Source organism: Panthera pardus, unplaced genomic scaffold (assembly GCF_024362965.1).
Source record: "Panthera pardus isolate Hobbes unplaced genomic scaffold, ASM2436296v1 HiC_scaffold_20, whole genome shotgun sequence".
In the NCBI taxonomy this organism is placed as follows: Eukaryota; Metazoa; Chordata; class Mammalia; order Carnivora; family Felidae; genus Panthera; species Panthera pardus.
Genome location: NW_026526766.1, coordinates 62,033,492 through 62,048,863, shown reverse-complemented (window position 1 = coordinate 62,048,863; position 15,372 = coordinate 62,033,492). Strand labels below are relative to the sequence as shown.

Genomic DNA, 15,372 nt, shown 5'->3' with positions numbered 1-15,372 from the left:
CTTAAATAGTACTTTCTAAAAGACATGCCTTGGAAAGCATGACTAAAACTTTGCTCTCTCCCAATTTCTCTATCAGTAAATGAGAAGTCATTTGAAGTTTAATAAGTTCTTTTCACATCGTTGCTTTAAGGATGGTGATCTGTGCCATCCCGATGTGCTATGCTGGGAAAGGTAGACCGAGGCGGTGCCATGTGCCTGGGTCACCTTGGCCAGCGAGGCGGTAGCAGCGAGGACTGAAGTCAGCATTCTGATTTTTGTTCCTTAAAGCCCAAACCACATCCAAAGTTAAACACTGACTCAGATCTTAAGAAATAACTTCTGAGAAATAAAATTAAAACAAATGAAATCAGTTTCTTCTCCCTTTAAATATTTCTCTTGGAGTCCTATGCCCACAAGCACCGTAGGAGGTGATGGTTAGACTGTAAGAAATTTATTTACTTCCAATAATGACACCTAATAGAGGAAAGATTGTGACTGAGAAAAAGGAAAGAGGTTACCGTTCCCAGTTTGGGCCATTTCAGATATTATCTCAGTAAGCACAGCTCCCACATAACAGGTTTTTAAAAAAGACCTTCAGGGGTGCTGGGGGGCTTAGCTGGTTGAGCATATGACTCTTGATTTCAGGTCAGGTCATGATCCCAGGGGCGTGAGATTGAGCCCTACGTCAGGCTCCGTGCTGAGCGTGGAGCCTGCTTAAGATTCTTTCTTTCCCTCCGCCCCTCCCCCACTTGCTCTCCCTCTCTCTCTCTCAAAAAAAGTAATAAAAAAGTTTTTTAAATGAACTTCAGAAACTAAGAACTAAGAACAAAGAGGACCCATTGTCCATAGCCGTGAAACCAACCAGGATAACAATGAAGGGGGGGTTGGGCTAGATGGTCCCTTAATCCCCCTACCTTTTCAAACCCTCAGGACTTGGAGTCACAAAAGGCCTGGTTAGGAAAAAAAAATATTCTAAGGCTCTATTTATACATGTCCTGAAGTGAAAGCCCTTCCTCTCTATAGGAGATCTTCTGACAAATGGATTCTTGGTTCTCGGCTCTATGCTGACTCAGCAGTGCCTGTCCAAACTCTTGGCCCCTGGGGTATACGGCCACTAGGCAGCACTGCAGGCAAAGGAGAGAAGGAAGAGGCTGAGATCATTAACAGAGAAGACTGGGGCGGAGGTTCCACAGAACTGGAGAGTGCCTACAAGTCAGCTGGTCTAGTTTGTCATGTTTCATAGATGAAAAAACTGAGGCTCAGAGGACGGATGCTGTGTTACCCTACAACCCCTCTATTCTGCTGGAAAGGGAGTTTGGGGACTCCAGGGCCCCCTCTCTATGCTAATGAAGTAGAATGTATTTGGACTAATACACTGCTTTTTCTTTTTTAATTTTTTTGGTGGGGGGGGGTGTGCAGGGTGGGGAGGATATACAAAGTTGTTGCCTTTGTACAGTCCCACCAACATATTCAGATAGGTGTGACTTCAGATTCTGAAAACAGAGTCTCACCCATAAAAACCTGAGTTTATGGAAACATCAGATGGAAGGAAATATAGCATTCCATCCCTTACAGAGAATATTTAACTTACAACTCAGGATAATTTGCCATGTGTATTAAGTAATACCTACTTAACAGTTGTCACTCTCATGCAAGGAAATTTCCTAATAAGGATAGAAGAAGAGGCACGTAGAGAGGCCTCAGGTTAAACTGGATTCTTTGGCAAAAGCGAAGAGAAGAGACCCTCATAAAGAGAACCGTGCAAGATAGTATTTCCTAGGATGCCACCAACTGCAGTAGCTTCGGTCACAGAAAATGATGTCTTCCTGTCAATCTCATCTACCAAAGGCCACCATTATGGTTAGCATCCCAGTTCACAGTGGCATTTAACTTCTCACTAAAATGGCTTATCCTGCCTTTTATTATTATTTCAAATTATTATTTATTACACACATGCTTCCCCCTTGTGGGCAAGAAATGGAAGGATTCAAGATTTAGAAACATTCATGATCCAGCCAGGAAGTTAAGATTCTGCCTGTTATCTTCCGCATCAGAGGTTTGGGGACCTATACCTCCTGATGCAATAGTTCCCTGATAAATAAAGCATCCCAACAAAGGTATCCAAGAAAAGGTAAACCAAGGCATAATCTAAAATCAATCACTTCTGGTAAAATAATCACACTGTATATGTAATAGGCACACATGACTATTTTACATAGTCTATAAAAATAGCGTGAGGTCCTTGAGGCAAAATCACTATTTTCTCTAAAGGCTCTAGCCAAGAGTTTTGAATGTACAGTAAGAACCCGGTCAATGTTTCATGAACACATCACATGAGTTAGTACAGATTTGATAAGGAATAGGTGGGGAGGGCAAGTTATTCACACAACTTGGTCGCTTTAATCAAATCAAAACTAGACGCTTCTCATGAAGTAGGTTAGATACTGGTGTTGGTTTCCTGTGGAAAGGCAGGAAAGGAAGGAGGAGGAGCAGTTATCTCTCTGTAGCTTCCTGTAGGTAAGCTCCTGCCCCCCACTCCTTGCCATCGTGGCTGTGGCAATGGTTTGTCCCTGGGTTGGAACCGGAGGGGCTAACCTAGACGAACAGCCAGCCACCAAGTAGAGACTGGGCCTTGGTCCTTCCCTGTAGCCTCAGTGCCCCATAGGCCTGGTGGGCAAAAGGGGGCGGGGTGTGACACAGGGACAGGGATCAAAATTATTTCTTTCTGATCCTCTTCGGATTCCTCCTCCTGGCCACTGCCCAACCCCCCCGCCCCACGTGCCCCCTTCCACCCTGATTCTGGGCTGTGAGAACATAATGTCCACAGCTCTCACTTACTTGGCAGCAGCATCTTTTCTCAACTGTTCGTGCTTCATGAGGAGATTTTTCCGATCTCGAAAAGCTTTTCTGACCTTGTACCCTTTGTAGACCGCCTGGATTTTGAAGGCAGCGATGTCTTGTATGGCTGCAATGGACAGGGCGCCGTGCTCCAACATGAACTGGATCACTTCATGGCGCTCACCGAGCAAGGCATAGTCAAGGGGAGTGTACCTGAAGGAGGAAGGTATTTTGTAAGTGTTGGCATGTAACCTGAAGTACAGTTCAGTTGGCAATATTATGCAGCAAAGGAAACTTCATTCTGAGATGTGGACTCTTCCTCAGGCAAGGCTATCTTGTGTACTCCAGGGCTTTTCCTTTTTTTTCCTGAGGGGACAAAACAAGGCAGGAGCTGGGGTCAGGTGCTTTGTGTCACTGACCATGATGGTTCCTGGGTCTTGCTTGCTGGCTCACAAACCGGGGGCTATAGGAACACATGATCACTTTTCTTCTTCCCCATGTGCCAAATAATACCCTGCTCCTATCTGAAAAAGTACTGCAGATAATTTCCTGTGGGACTCCTAAGTTTAAGCCTGGGACTACTGATAGTTAATGCTTGTGAAATAAAAAATACATCTCCAAATGGACAGATTTAGTATATGATGAGGATGGCTCTTTAAATCAGAAAGCATTTATTAAGTAGTTTTGGGACAGCTGCATAGCCATCTGGAAAAAAAAGAGAAAGATTCTTATATCACATTTTACATGAAAATGAGTTCTGGATGAAGCAAAGACCTAAATATAGAAAAAGAAACCATGGAAGTACTAGAAGAAACCAGGGAAGACTTTTTAAAAAATTAGAGTGGGAAGGTCTTTTCTAATAAAAATAGTACAAAACTCAAAACTGTGAGAGAAGATTGACAAATCCAACTACATAAAAATAACAAAATTTTGCAGGGCAAAAAACACCAAAAACAAAGATAAAAGAGAGTCCTCAGAACAGGAAACACTGATGGCTCCTAAACATATAAAAATACGTGCAGCTTCACTCATTTAAGAGAAATATAAATTAAGACTAACAAGGAGAGTTAGGTTAGCTAACCAATGAGCAGGTTAGCAAAGATTAGAAAGTTTAATAACCCACTGTGCTGGTAAGGATGCAAAGACAGGCTCCCTATGTACTACTTTAATCTTCAGAAAGACCAATTGGGCAGTATCTATCAAAATTGTTCCCACATCTGTCCTCTGGCATTTCACTTGCAGGCATATATTCCAGAGACCTGCTCTCGTGCGTGCGTGTGTGTGTGTGTGTGTGTGTGTGTGTGTGATGCTTTCTATGTAAGGATATTCACAGAGGCACAGTTTGAAATAGTTAAAGAATGGAAACAACCTCAGGATCCATCAACAGAATACTGCTTACATAAAGTACAGGCCATTTGTGTAACGAAGTCATCTCTATAATGCAGCCATTACTGTGGCATGTGAATAAAATAAGGAACAATGTCCAGGATGTCTTGTTAAATGAAGAAAAAGAAAACAATTAAGCAACAGAACAGTATTATGGCATGCTCCTTTTGAATAAAAAAAAAGAGAACATATCCCTGTATTCTTATTGATGTAAAATATATCTTTAGAAGTTTACCAAGAAACTGGTTGACAGCGACATCTCTGGGGAGGAAACTGGTTGTCTCAGAGGCAGGGGTAGGAGGGACATTAAGTTTTAACTGAATGCTTTTTTATGCCTTTTATTTATTTATTTTTAATGTTTATTTATTTTTGAGAGAGGGAGAGAGACAGAGTGTGAGTGGGGAGGGGCAGAGAGAGAGGGAGACACAGAATCCGAAACAGGTTCCAGGCTCTGAGCTGTCAGGACAGAGCCCAACACGGGGATCGAACCCACAAACCGTGGGATCATGACCTGAGCCGAAATCAAGAGTTGGATGCTTAACCAACTGAGCCACCCAGGTGCCCCTTTTATGCCTTTTTATACCTTTTAAATTCTGTACACTGTGCATACCTTTTTGATAAATATATTATTTAGAAAAGATGGGTTTTATTGTCATATAGCTATATATTTGAATCTCAACTGGCTACTTTCTAGATGTATAGTTTTGGGCAAATTCCTTTCTTAAAATATATCCTTTCTATTTCTGGAAATATAAAATAATTGGATAAATACACAGAAGAAAATAACAGTCATCTATTCCCCCCCCCCCCCTTAGAATTAATCAGTGTTGTTATCTCGGCAGGTATGTTTTTTAAATGATTACTTTGGAATAATGACACATATTTTAAGTATTAAAATAATGCAAAAAAATACAAAAATTGAAGTAAAATAAAATCCCAACTCTACCTTCCAACAATGGTAATGCTGACTGTCACTTCTTAACCAACTTACCTCTCCTCACTACAGATTTGGCATGAAGAATAAATGAAATAATAAATCCAAAGAAGATAACACTGTGCCTGGCATAAAAGAAGCAATTAATAAATGTCAGCTGTTGTCGTTATTATTATAGGACATGCACTGCATCAGGGTTTGTGATACCATGGTCACATGTCATCGATATTGTTCCCACAGGACCCAAGCTAGGAGTTATGGCCACCTAACGACTGCTACTGATCTGATTCCTCTCTGGGAGACTGTTACTAATCCAACACAATCAGAGGTGTTAGGAAGAAATGATCAGCTGATTTATGAGGTGGAAAAACTGATGATTATATGGATGCATGATTAGACACAGAAAATCATCCAGTGATTATAGAGATTTTCTCTCTTCAAAATTCACCTGACAGTCATAGACGTCAATGGAGGAGATTTTTCAGTATAAGCAAAGGGTGGTTTGGTCACTTCTATAAGGAAACTGAATTCAGAAGGAAGTCTGTATGTTAAAATTAAGAAACTCTCATTTTTAGGACATCTTGATCTGTCTTCGCTGTTCAGGGACCAGAAGGCCCTACGGTAGAGGTGCCAACATAAACTTTAAAAACATTATCTATAAGTAGGTAGTGTCTTGTAAATTCAGAAGAACTTTAAAATTTTTCACTATATATTTTATTTAAAAATTTTATTATTTAAAAAAAATTTAATTCTAGTATAGTTAACATACTGTACTGAATCAGTTTCAGGTGCACAATACAGTGATGAAGTGATCAAGATAAGTGTAATCACTATGTATTCTAAAATATCTTTCATGACCGTACTCTCTCCCAATGGAAAAAATTATCAGAGTCACAGAACTCTATGACAGTAGAGCTAAACTGAATTTTGGAGGTCTTTTGGCTTAACAGCTTCATTTCATAAATGAGTAAATAGATTCAGAAAGTTTAAGCAACTTGCTGAAGGTTATGTAACTAGTTCCCTGCAGAACCCAGACCTGAACTAAGACTGTATGACTCCCTGTTCAGTAATCCTTCCACAGCACATCTATCAGTCCTGGAATATAATCCTTGTACAGAATGAAGCTGCTTCTCAAATCAACGTGCAAATTACGTATGCATTTAGTAGGTTTGATCATCTTTTCTAGAATTACTAATAGGAGTGTCTTTTTCACACAGTATACAAGCAGGATTATCAAAATCTGGTGTGTGAAAGTAAGGCCCAACCTCTGCCTTTGCTATATCTCTCAGGCCACTTGTGGATGGAAAATTATATTTTAAATATCTTTATCATGAAAAACTGTATTTTTATTATGAGAAACTTCAAGCATAAAAATAGCATAATAACCATTTATATGCTCATTACCCAAATTTAACAATTAGCAAGATTTCTGCCACATTTGCTTCCTCCAACTCCTTTCTTATTATTTTTGGTGAAGTGTTTTAAAGCAAATCCTAGAATTCCTATTATTTAATCATTCTGCACTATGGTATTGATCCACAAATTATGTGGACATGAGCACAACGTCATTACGGTATTCAGCAAAATTAACAGGAATTCCTTAGCAAAATCTAGTACCCACTCCAAACACAGATTTCCCAATTTTCTAAAAAAATGCCTTCTTTATAATTGGCTTATTCAAATTAGGATTCTTAGTCAATATTTGATTCATGGAAACACAGTCCAAACATCCAGAAATATTTTAAGACCAAAGTCTATGCCTAGTGTTTGGGGACTGACCATATTGCAAATTACTACTATTGAATCTTTCTTCACCCCAAATTCAATTTAGAAACACTCAAGTGCTGTGAATATTCCCATCGATGCCGGAGGGTGGCTGTCAGATAGTTATTGACTGAAAGCCAGCGGTAGTTGGCAAAAATTATGTCTATACAGTGCACATCAAGTGCTTGGTGTCAGTGCATGAGAAGTAAAAATTAGCACCATGTTGATGGTAACCAGTCAAGAAACAATGTAGATAAAGCCAAGAGACAAGATACAATTGGCCTTGCCTGTGCAGGAATGGTCTGATGGGATGAGTGGAAGGCCTAAACTGGAATGTCAATAAACATCAAAGGCAGAGCCGGGTTCTGACATTTGCACGTCAAGGTGCACTGCTGATGAAACATTAAAGGAGACTAGGATATTGCCACTGTCTCTTTTCATCTAAAGATTGGCAAGTACAGTTAGGAGGATTTTTCCTTCAGTCTTTTGGTCTGTAATTAACATATGTTTACTCTAGGAGGCAGTAAGCACCTTAATTCATACTCTTACTTAGGCCTGAAATTTAAGGCTTCCCCTAAAAATGGGAACTGAATTACAACAACAAATGTTTTTACTGTTTCCTAAGAAAACAGCAGTCAGGCAGTAAATACTGTTATAGAATAAATCCTTTCTAATAGACCTAATAAATCATCACAAATTCCTTAGGATTCTTAACCTTTCCCTTTTGCCTTTATGGGATTTCTAAGAGCGAAATCTTCTCTCTCACATATCTGCTTTCATGTCAAAACCTCAGCCTTGAGGATTCTGCTTGGCTTTCCAGCTTCCTTCAATGTCCAAACCCCTAAATCTTCGAGTCTTCTTGGTTTTGCAGTTGTCATTTGACTATAATAGAGACAGTGAGTTCTTTATACAACCCCTTCCAAAGTAAGACATACTAGTCTGATTTACCTAATACTGTATGTACTCGAAGAATTCCAGAGTTTCTTTCTTTCTTTTTTGTTTTTTTTTTTAATTTTTTTTTTAACATTTATTTATTTTTGAGACAGAGAGAGACAGAGCATGAATGGGGAAGGATCAGAGAGAGAGGGAGACACAGAATCCAAAACAGGCTCCAGGCTCTGAGCTGTCAGCACAGAGCCCGACGTGGGGCTCGAACTCACGGACTGCGAGATCATGACCTGAGCCGAAGTTGGCCGCTTAACTGACTGAGCCACCCAGGCGCCCCTGTTTTTTTTTTTAAAGTTCATTTATTTTGAGAGAGACTGAGACAGCACAAGTAGGGGAGGGGCAGAGAGAGAGGGAGAGAGAATCTCAAGCAGGCTCCACACTGCTAGCGCAGAGCCTGATGTGGGGCTTGAATCCACGAAGCCGTGAGATCATGACCTGAGCCAAAACCAAGAGTTGGATGCCTAACCAAGTGAGCCACCCGGGCGCCCTAAAGAATTCTAGAAATTTCTAATGCAGGTGTGAGGCAGGGGAAGCTACTGGGAGCCTGAAAGCATCAACTCAACAATGCAAGTTATTTACTGAGCACTTACTTCCTGAAAAGCACTGTGAGAAACACAGAGATGACGATTCTCTTCAGGAGTTCTCTGCTAACACAGAAAAAGGATTACATAAAATTATCAGATAAAGTGAAGTGTGCTAAGTGCTATACAAACCCACAGTGTGGGGGAGAGCTTTGTTTGGAACACCTGCCTCGGGGATCAGAATAATCTTCTTAGATGGGACTGCATTTGAATGGAGGAATGACGTGACTAACAATTATATTAGAAATATGATTTAGGGAGGCTACTTGGGAACCAAATGAACTGAAGGAGGGAAATTTCAAAGGGTGCAGAACAGCAAGGAGGCATTGCGATAGTCCCGGGAATGAGTCAAAGAGGGCAAGATTTAGACAATGGTGCTGGTAATAAAAAGGAAACGACAGTGTGAACCAAGGAGAGACACTGAGTCTGAAAGACGGATTTAGAACTCACCGGCACCCAGGTGATTACTGAAGCCTCCGTGGAGATGGGCTGAGAGGAAAGATCTAATCCTTGAAGAATGTTTAAAAAATAAAAAAATGGAAAAGGAGCCAAAATAAATGGAGAAGGAGCAGACACAATTGCAAGAGAATCAGGAAACTAAACTGTCACAGAAGCTTGGAGAAGATAGTCTCAGTAAAGGTAAAGAAGAGGGGTCAGCAGAACCAGGCGATGCAGAAAGGCCAATGAGAGTAGACAGGGGGACCAACATATGATTTGTCAATGAGGGGTCTGTCAGAGACCACTCAGACACTGTTTCAGCGTAAATGTGAGGATAGAAGGCAGACAGCAAAGGCGGGAACTGTGAGTAAGGGTAAATAAACGGAGCAGTGCAGGCACTCCGAGAGCAGGAGGGCTTTATAGGCAGAGAAGACAAACTTCAGAAAAGAAATAAATTGGAAAATAATAGGCGGAGGCTATCTTTAATGGGGAGGGGTTCTGAAAAGTAGTGGGAGGGATGAAGGGGTTCACCCCAGAAAGGAGGAGCAGTTTTCCTGACACAAACAGGTGGCCTAGAAAAAGTGCCCCCTTCTGCACAAAATCTCCCACAGAACTGGCAGTGGTTATGGGGGTGGGGCTGGTGTCATGGGAGGAAGCACTGCAGTTATAGCATCCGTGAACAATGGTTCCAAAACACAGACCTGGCCAGGCAGAGCTCAGGTGTGGAAGTCACATGTTCAGAATCTTCCTAGATCCAAGATGGCCAACACTGTCTCCTGATTAGACTTCACACTGTGTCTGCTCCTTTTTATTGGGCCTGGGCCCTGGGGCATAACTCCAGCCTAACTCTGAATCTTAGATTATTCAATCCTCTCACCTTCTCCTTATTTTTCATGCCACATGATGGCACCTCTGTCCACTAACTGATAATAACCTCTTTATCAGGAGAAATTTCTTGAACATAAGACACATTCTACTGTCCTGACCAAATTCCTAGGTCTGGTCAGTCAGGACTCCCCTGACTTTATGCCAGCTATAAGCCACAAGAACCTAAGTGTCCTCATCTGTAGAATGTGAGCTTGCCAGAAGTAATATCTAAAGTTCTGAATAATTTTAAAATCCCATGATTCTAAATCAATACTTTTCTTTAGGTTTAGGATTTCTTACTGTAGTGTGGTGTTTCTTTATGAGTATACTTATTACTTCTGAACTAGTATCTAAATTTTTTTTATATAAAATTTTTTAATATATTTTTTTATATAGAGATTTTTTCATATAGCAGAAAGGATGTGAGTTGAACAACAATACATTCTTTTCATCAACAGCTTACCTTTCTTCATTATTTTCCATCTGATTAGGAAAAGCAGCAAAGTCTAACAGTAATTTAATGGCATCAAGATATCCGTTGTTACAGGACCAGTGCAAAGCTGTTCTTCCCTATAAGCATAAACAAAAATCAGGTATATCTGGAGTAGGTATTTTTGGACACATACTTAATTATGAAAAGGGAAAATATTAAATATACAGTGGAGAAAATGGATGGTATCTTAACCAAGTGATCAAAATTAATACTATGTTAAAAGGAACGATATGTTTCTAGAGGTGATACCCCGAGAAGGATTCAATATCACTTGTATAATATTCTAACCAGAAATGTAAAACTTAAGTCTAATTATGAGGAATCATAAGGCAAACTCCAATTGAGTGAGATTCTACAAAATAAATGACCTGTATTCTTAAAAAAAAATTTAATACCATGAAAAATAAAGAAGGCATGAAGCATTGCCAGAGATACAAGGGGGTATTTCATAGTTTTAAAGAAGTCAAAGAGGAAGATATCACAACCCTAAATCTGTATGCCACAGCTATTAAATATACAGAACAAAAAATGACAAAATTAAAAGGGGAGATGGTCAAATCCATAATCACGGTGAGAGATTTTTAACCCGTCCTTTGTAATAGTTCATAGAACAAATAAATAAAAGAGCAGTAAAGATATAGAAGACCTGAACAATACAGTAAAAAACTTTGATCTAAGTGATATATAACATTGTATCCAACTATGACACAATTAGTATTCTTTTCAAGTGTACATAGAACGGTTACCAAAATCGATCATAGGCTGGGCCACAAAGAAAGCCTCAAAGGACTTTGAAGGATTAAGATAATTCTGAAATAAAGTAAAGTAAAGTAAAATAAAATAAAATAAAATAAAATAAAATAAAATAAAACAAAATAAAATAAAATAATTGTGTTATTCTGATTGCTTTCTGACCACAGTAGAACTGAAGTTACAAATCAGTGTGGTAGACAGAATAAATGCATGCTTTTGCAAAGATGTCTACATCCTAATCTCTGGAATCTGTAACTATGTTATGATATTGGAGAGGGGGAATTGAGGTTGTAGATGGAATTAAGGTTGCTAATCAGCTGAACTTGAGATGGGGAGATTATCCTGGATGATCTGAGCAGGCCCAATGTAATCATACGGTCCTTGTAACTGAAGGAGGGAGATGGGGGAGTGAGTGTCAGAGTGATGCAGTGTGAGGGTGACTCAGCTAGTCATTGCTAGCTTTGAGGATGGAGGAAGGGGGCCACAAGCCAACGAAGGAGGGCAGCATCTAGAAGCTGGAAAAATTAAGGAAACAGATTCTTTCCTAAAGCCTTCAAAAGGAATGCAATCTTGCCCACACTTTGATTTTTAGCCCCATGAGACCCATTTTGGACTTCTGACATCCAGAACAGTAAGATAATATATTTGCGCTGTTCTAAGCCACTAAGTTTGTGGTAATTTTTTTTTAGCAGCCAGGAGGAAACCAACATAATCAATAATCGAAAGATAATGAGAAAATGCCAAACTGCCTAGATATTAAACAATATGCTTCTAAATGATCTATGGGCCAAACAATAATCAAAATAGAAATTAGAAAATGTTTGAACCCAATTATAGTGATGGTGCAACTTTGTGAGAGAGAGAGAGAGAGAGAGAGAGAGAGAGAGAGAGAGAGAGAGAGAATCCGAAGCAGGCTCCATGCTCAGAGTGGAGCCGGACGCAGGGCTCAATCCCACGCTGTGATCATGATCTAGGCCAAAAATCAAGAGTTGGATGCTCAATTGACTGAGCCACCCAGATGCCCCAGTGATGGTACAGCTTATCCAAACTTTCAGGATAAAGCTAACGCAGGCTTAGAATAAGAATCATGTGTAAATACATATATTGGAAGTGAATACTAAAAAAAAAATCAATGATTTAAGCTTTCACCAAAAGAATCTTTAAAAAAATAGTAAATCAAACCTGAGGGAAGTAGATGGCAGGAAATAATAAAGATAAGAGTAAACACCAATGAAATAGTAAATAACTTCAAATATGGAAAATTAACAAAGACAGTAAGTCCTTTGAAAAGATGAATAAGATGGAAAAATTTTTTTAAAAAGAAAAGAGACAACACACATTACCAATATATGAAATGAATAAGAGGAAATTACTATAGGTCCCATAGTCATAAAAAAGGTAAGAGAATATGTGACCAACCTTATGCAAAACATTTGATATTTTTAATAAAATGGATCAATTTCTCAAAAAATGCAACTTACCGTGGCTGAAAAGAAAATAATTAGAAATCTGAATAGTCTTGTATTTATTAGTGATGCTGAGTCAGTTATTAACACCTTTTACACAAAGAATACCTCTAGGTAAGATGGCTTCACGAGGGAATTTTTCTGAACATTTAAAAGGAAGTAATATCAGTATTACACAAATTCTTTAGGAGAATAAGAGGAACTACTTCCTAACTCCTTTTAATTCACCATGTAAACAGCAAAGAGGTAAAAAAAACATGTTGAAAGATGCAGAAATAGTATCTAACAAAAATTAAATGGCTAATTGTGAATAAAAAACCCCAATTCTTGGCAACTAGAAATACAAGGAAACCTATAGCAAACACCATATTCAATGGTGAAATAGTTAAAGCTTTCCCCTTGAGAAGCCAGAATGAATTAAGGGTGCTAACTATCACCAATTCTATTCAACATTGTATTGGAGGTCACAGTTCAATAAGGTATGATATTCACAGATGATATGGCTGTATATGCACATAATCCAAAACAGTACATAAGACCTAAAAACACTAGAAAGTAGCTTGGCATACTACTTATGTAAGAAACCAGCAACGTGTAAAAAAAAAATGTAGAAGATACTACAGATTGCAAAAGATGCATTTCTAATAACATAGGTACAAGAACCATTTTTTACATATTTTTCATTATGTCACTCTCACATATAGGAACAATCCTGATAAATATATATTGAGTGAATTAATAGAAATTATATTTTCTGGCTTGGAAAAACATAATATGCCAGTATTTTTGAAGACTTAATACAATTAAACTAGCAAAAAAAGTCCATAGTGGCAAAACTGAGAGAAGTCAATACAATCCTATATGGCTAGGGAAGTGGATATTAACCCACATGGGTTAGAAAGCAGTTCGGCAGTAATATATAAGAGCTGAATCATATTCATATACCAATAATAAATAATCTCACTTAGGGGAAATTATTCTAAGGATACAATTAAAAAAAAGTTAAATGCACTTTGATGATTAATGAAATGTGATTTATAATATCACGAAAAACTATCCAGCAATAGGAAGTTACTTATTTAATTTTAAAACTGGGGTTACAAACATAGTTTGGATCCTGACTCTCCACAATAACCCTGGCCCTGTTGTCACCTTAGGGTAATTATTTAAGCTCTATGAGCTTCGATTTTCTACCCTGCAAATGGGAATAATAATAGCAACTCCTTTAGAAAGTTGCTGTGAAAGAGAGCCAAAGCATAAGAGACTCTTAAAAACTGAGAACAAACTGCGGGTTGATGGGGGGTGGGAGGGAGGGGAGGGTGGGTGATGGGTATTGAGCAGGGCACCTTTTGGGATGAGCACTGGGTGTTGTATGGAAACCAATTTGACAATAAACTTCATATATTAAAAAAAAAGAAAGTTGCTGTGAGAATTGAATGAGTTATGAAACATAAAGCTCTTAGAACTTTGGAATATTCAGCATCTATGATTATGTGGAAAATTATATACCAAAGGACAAAATGCTGGTGATAATTTTAAGTGAACAAAACAAAAATGTGGTTTATGAAGTATCATATATGTATGTATACACATACATACACATATACCATGTATGTTTATTTTAAGAAGTTATGAAATTATTCCCATTCTGTATTATGGCTTTGTTAAATTATATATGGCTATAGAGACAAGAACTAGAAGGAAAACAGGGAAAAATAAGACTCATTTTTAATTAACACATAAATTTATAAGTGATCTCTTTACTTGGTAAAATGTTGTTTTACTTTATTTTAGTTAATGAAGAATAAACAAACACCTTGGAGCAAACAATACAGAAAAGACTTAGAATTTCTACCTCTTTGTCTTGAATGTTAGGGTCTGCATTGTTTTCCATGAGCACTGCCATGCAGTTGATGTAGCCGCCATAGGCAGCGCACTGCAGAGGGGTTCTTCCCGCGTAATCTTGCACATTTGGATTGATCTTATTTTCTATCAAGATCTGGCAAACATCAGCATTTCCTCCCAGTGCTGCCCAATGTAGGAGAGAGTGTCCATCTTGATCCACTAGATCTACCCTTGCTCCACCTGAAAAAGCAAAAATATCAGTAAAATGTTGAACATAGAGAGCACTGATCAAAAAGGAGTCTGAAAACAGCAGTCCCTTAAATGCTTTGCTCTTAGCATTGTATACTATCTGCTTTGGATTTTTACAACAAGCCTGTAAGCTGGTCAGGGTAGGAGTCATTTTCCGTTTACACGAAATCAAACTGAGGATCAGGCAGGTGAAGTGGTTTTTCCAAAATCACACAACTACCAACAGGTGGAACTAGGAGTGGCCCTCAGGTTTCCTGATGCTTGTGTGTGCATGCGTGCGTGCACGCCCGTGTGTGTGTGTGTGTGTGTGTGTGTGTGTGTGTGTAGGTGCGCATGCATGTGTGCATGCATGCGTGTATGCGTACGTGTGGGCACTCCTCCCTCCATCTGTCCACCCGGGTGGCCCTCTGCCTGTAAGCGTTTCAGCGAATGCAACAATTCCTACCTTCTGAGAGAGACTTAGTAGGAGCACTCTCAATAACTAACCTTTAATAAGTGTCTGGATCACATCTTTGTGTCCCATCTCACAGGCTCGGAAAAGTGGAGTGTGCTTCATGACATCAGTGGCATCTACTTGAGCGTTATTTTCCAACAATAACTTCACGGTGCTGACGTGGCCAGAAAGGGCCGCGGCATGTAATGCTGGAAAGGGAGCAAAAGAAAGCAAAGAACTCTTTGATAACAACGTCCCCTTTTTCTTATTCTGTGTATCTTTTCCTCTTCTGATGTCTTCATTTTGGCTAAATGCAATTTAATCTTAAGGATTCTCTATTGTTCACTTCTACAGATTTGAATCTTCCTTTCTATTCATATGTACTACTCACATTTCCC

General features: G+C 39.0%; 1 protein-coding gene across 9 annotated transcripts in view; it reads right to left on the bottom strand.

Annotated features, from left to right (window-relative positions):
- Positions 1 to 15,372, bottom strand: part of INVS (inversin) — a 158,199-nt gene that overhangs the window by 42,938 nt on the left and 99,889 nt on the right. For all 9 annotated transcript variants that reach the window (XM_053908126.1, XM_053908133.1, XM_053908127.1 and 6 more), the window contains 4 exons: positions 15,028 to 15,183; positions 14,303 to 14,532; positions 10,199 to 10,305; positions 2,818 to 3,030 (listed from right to left, as the gene is read on the bottom strand). In XM_053908126.1, coding sequence (XP_053764101.1) covers positions 2,818 to 3,030; positions 10,199 to 10,305; positions 14,303 to 14,532; positions 15,028 to 15,183 — 706 coding nt within the window. The remainder of the gene's footprint in view (positions 1 to 2,817; positions 3,031 to 10,198; positions 10,306 to 14,302; positions 14,533 to 15,027; positions 15,184 to 15,372) is intronic.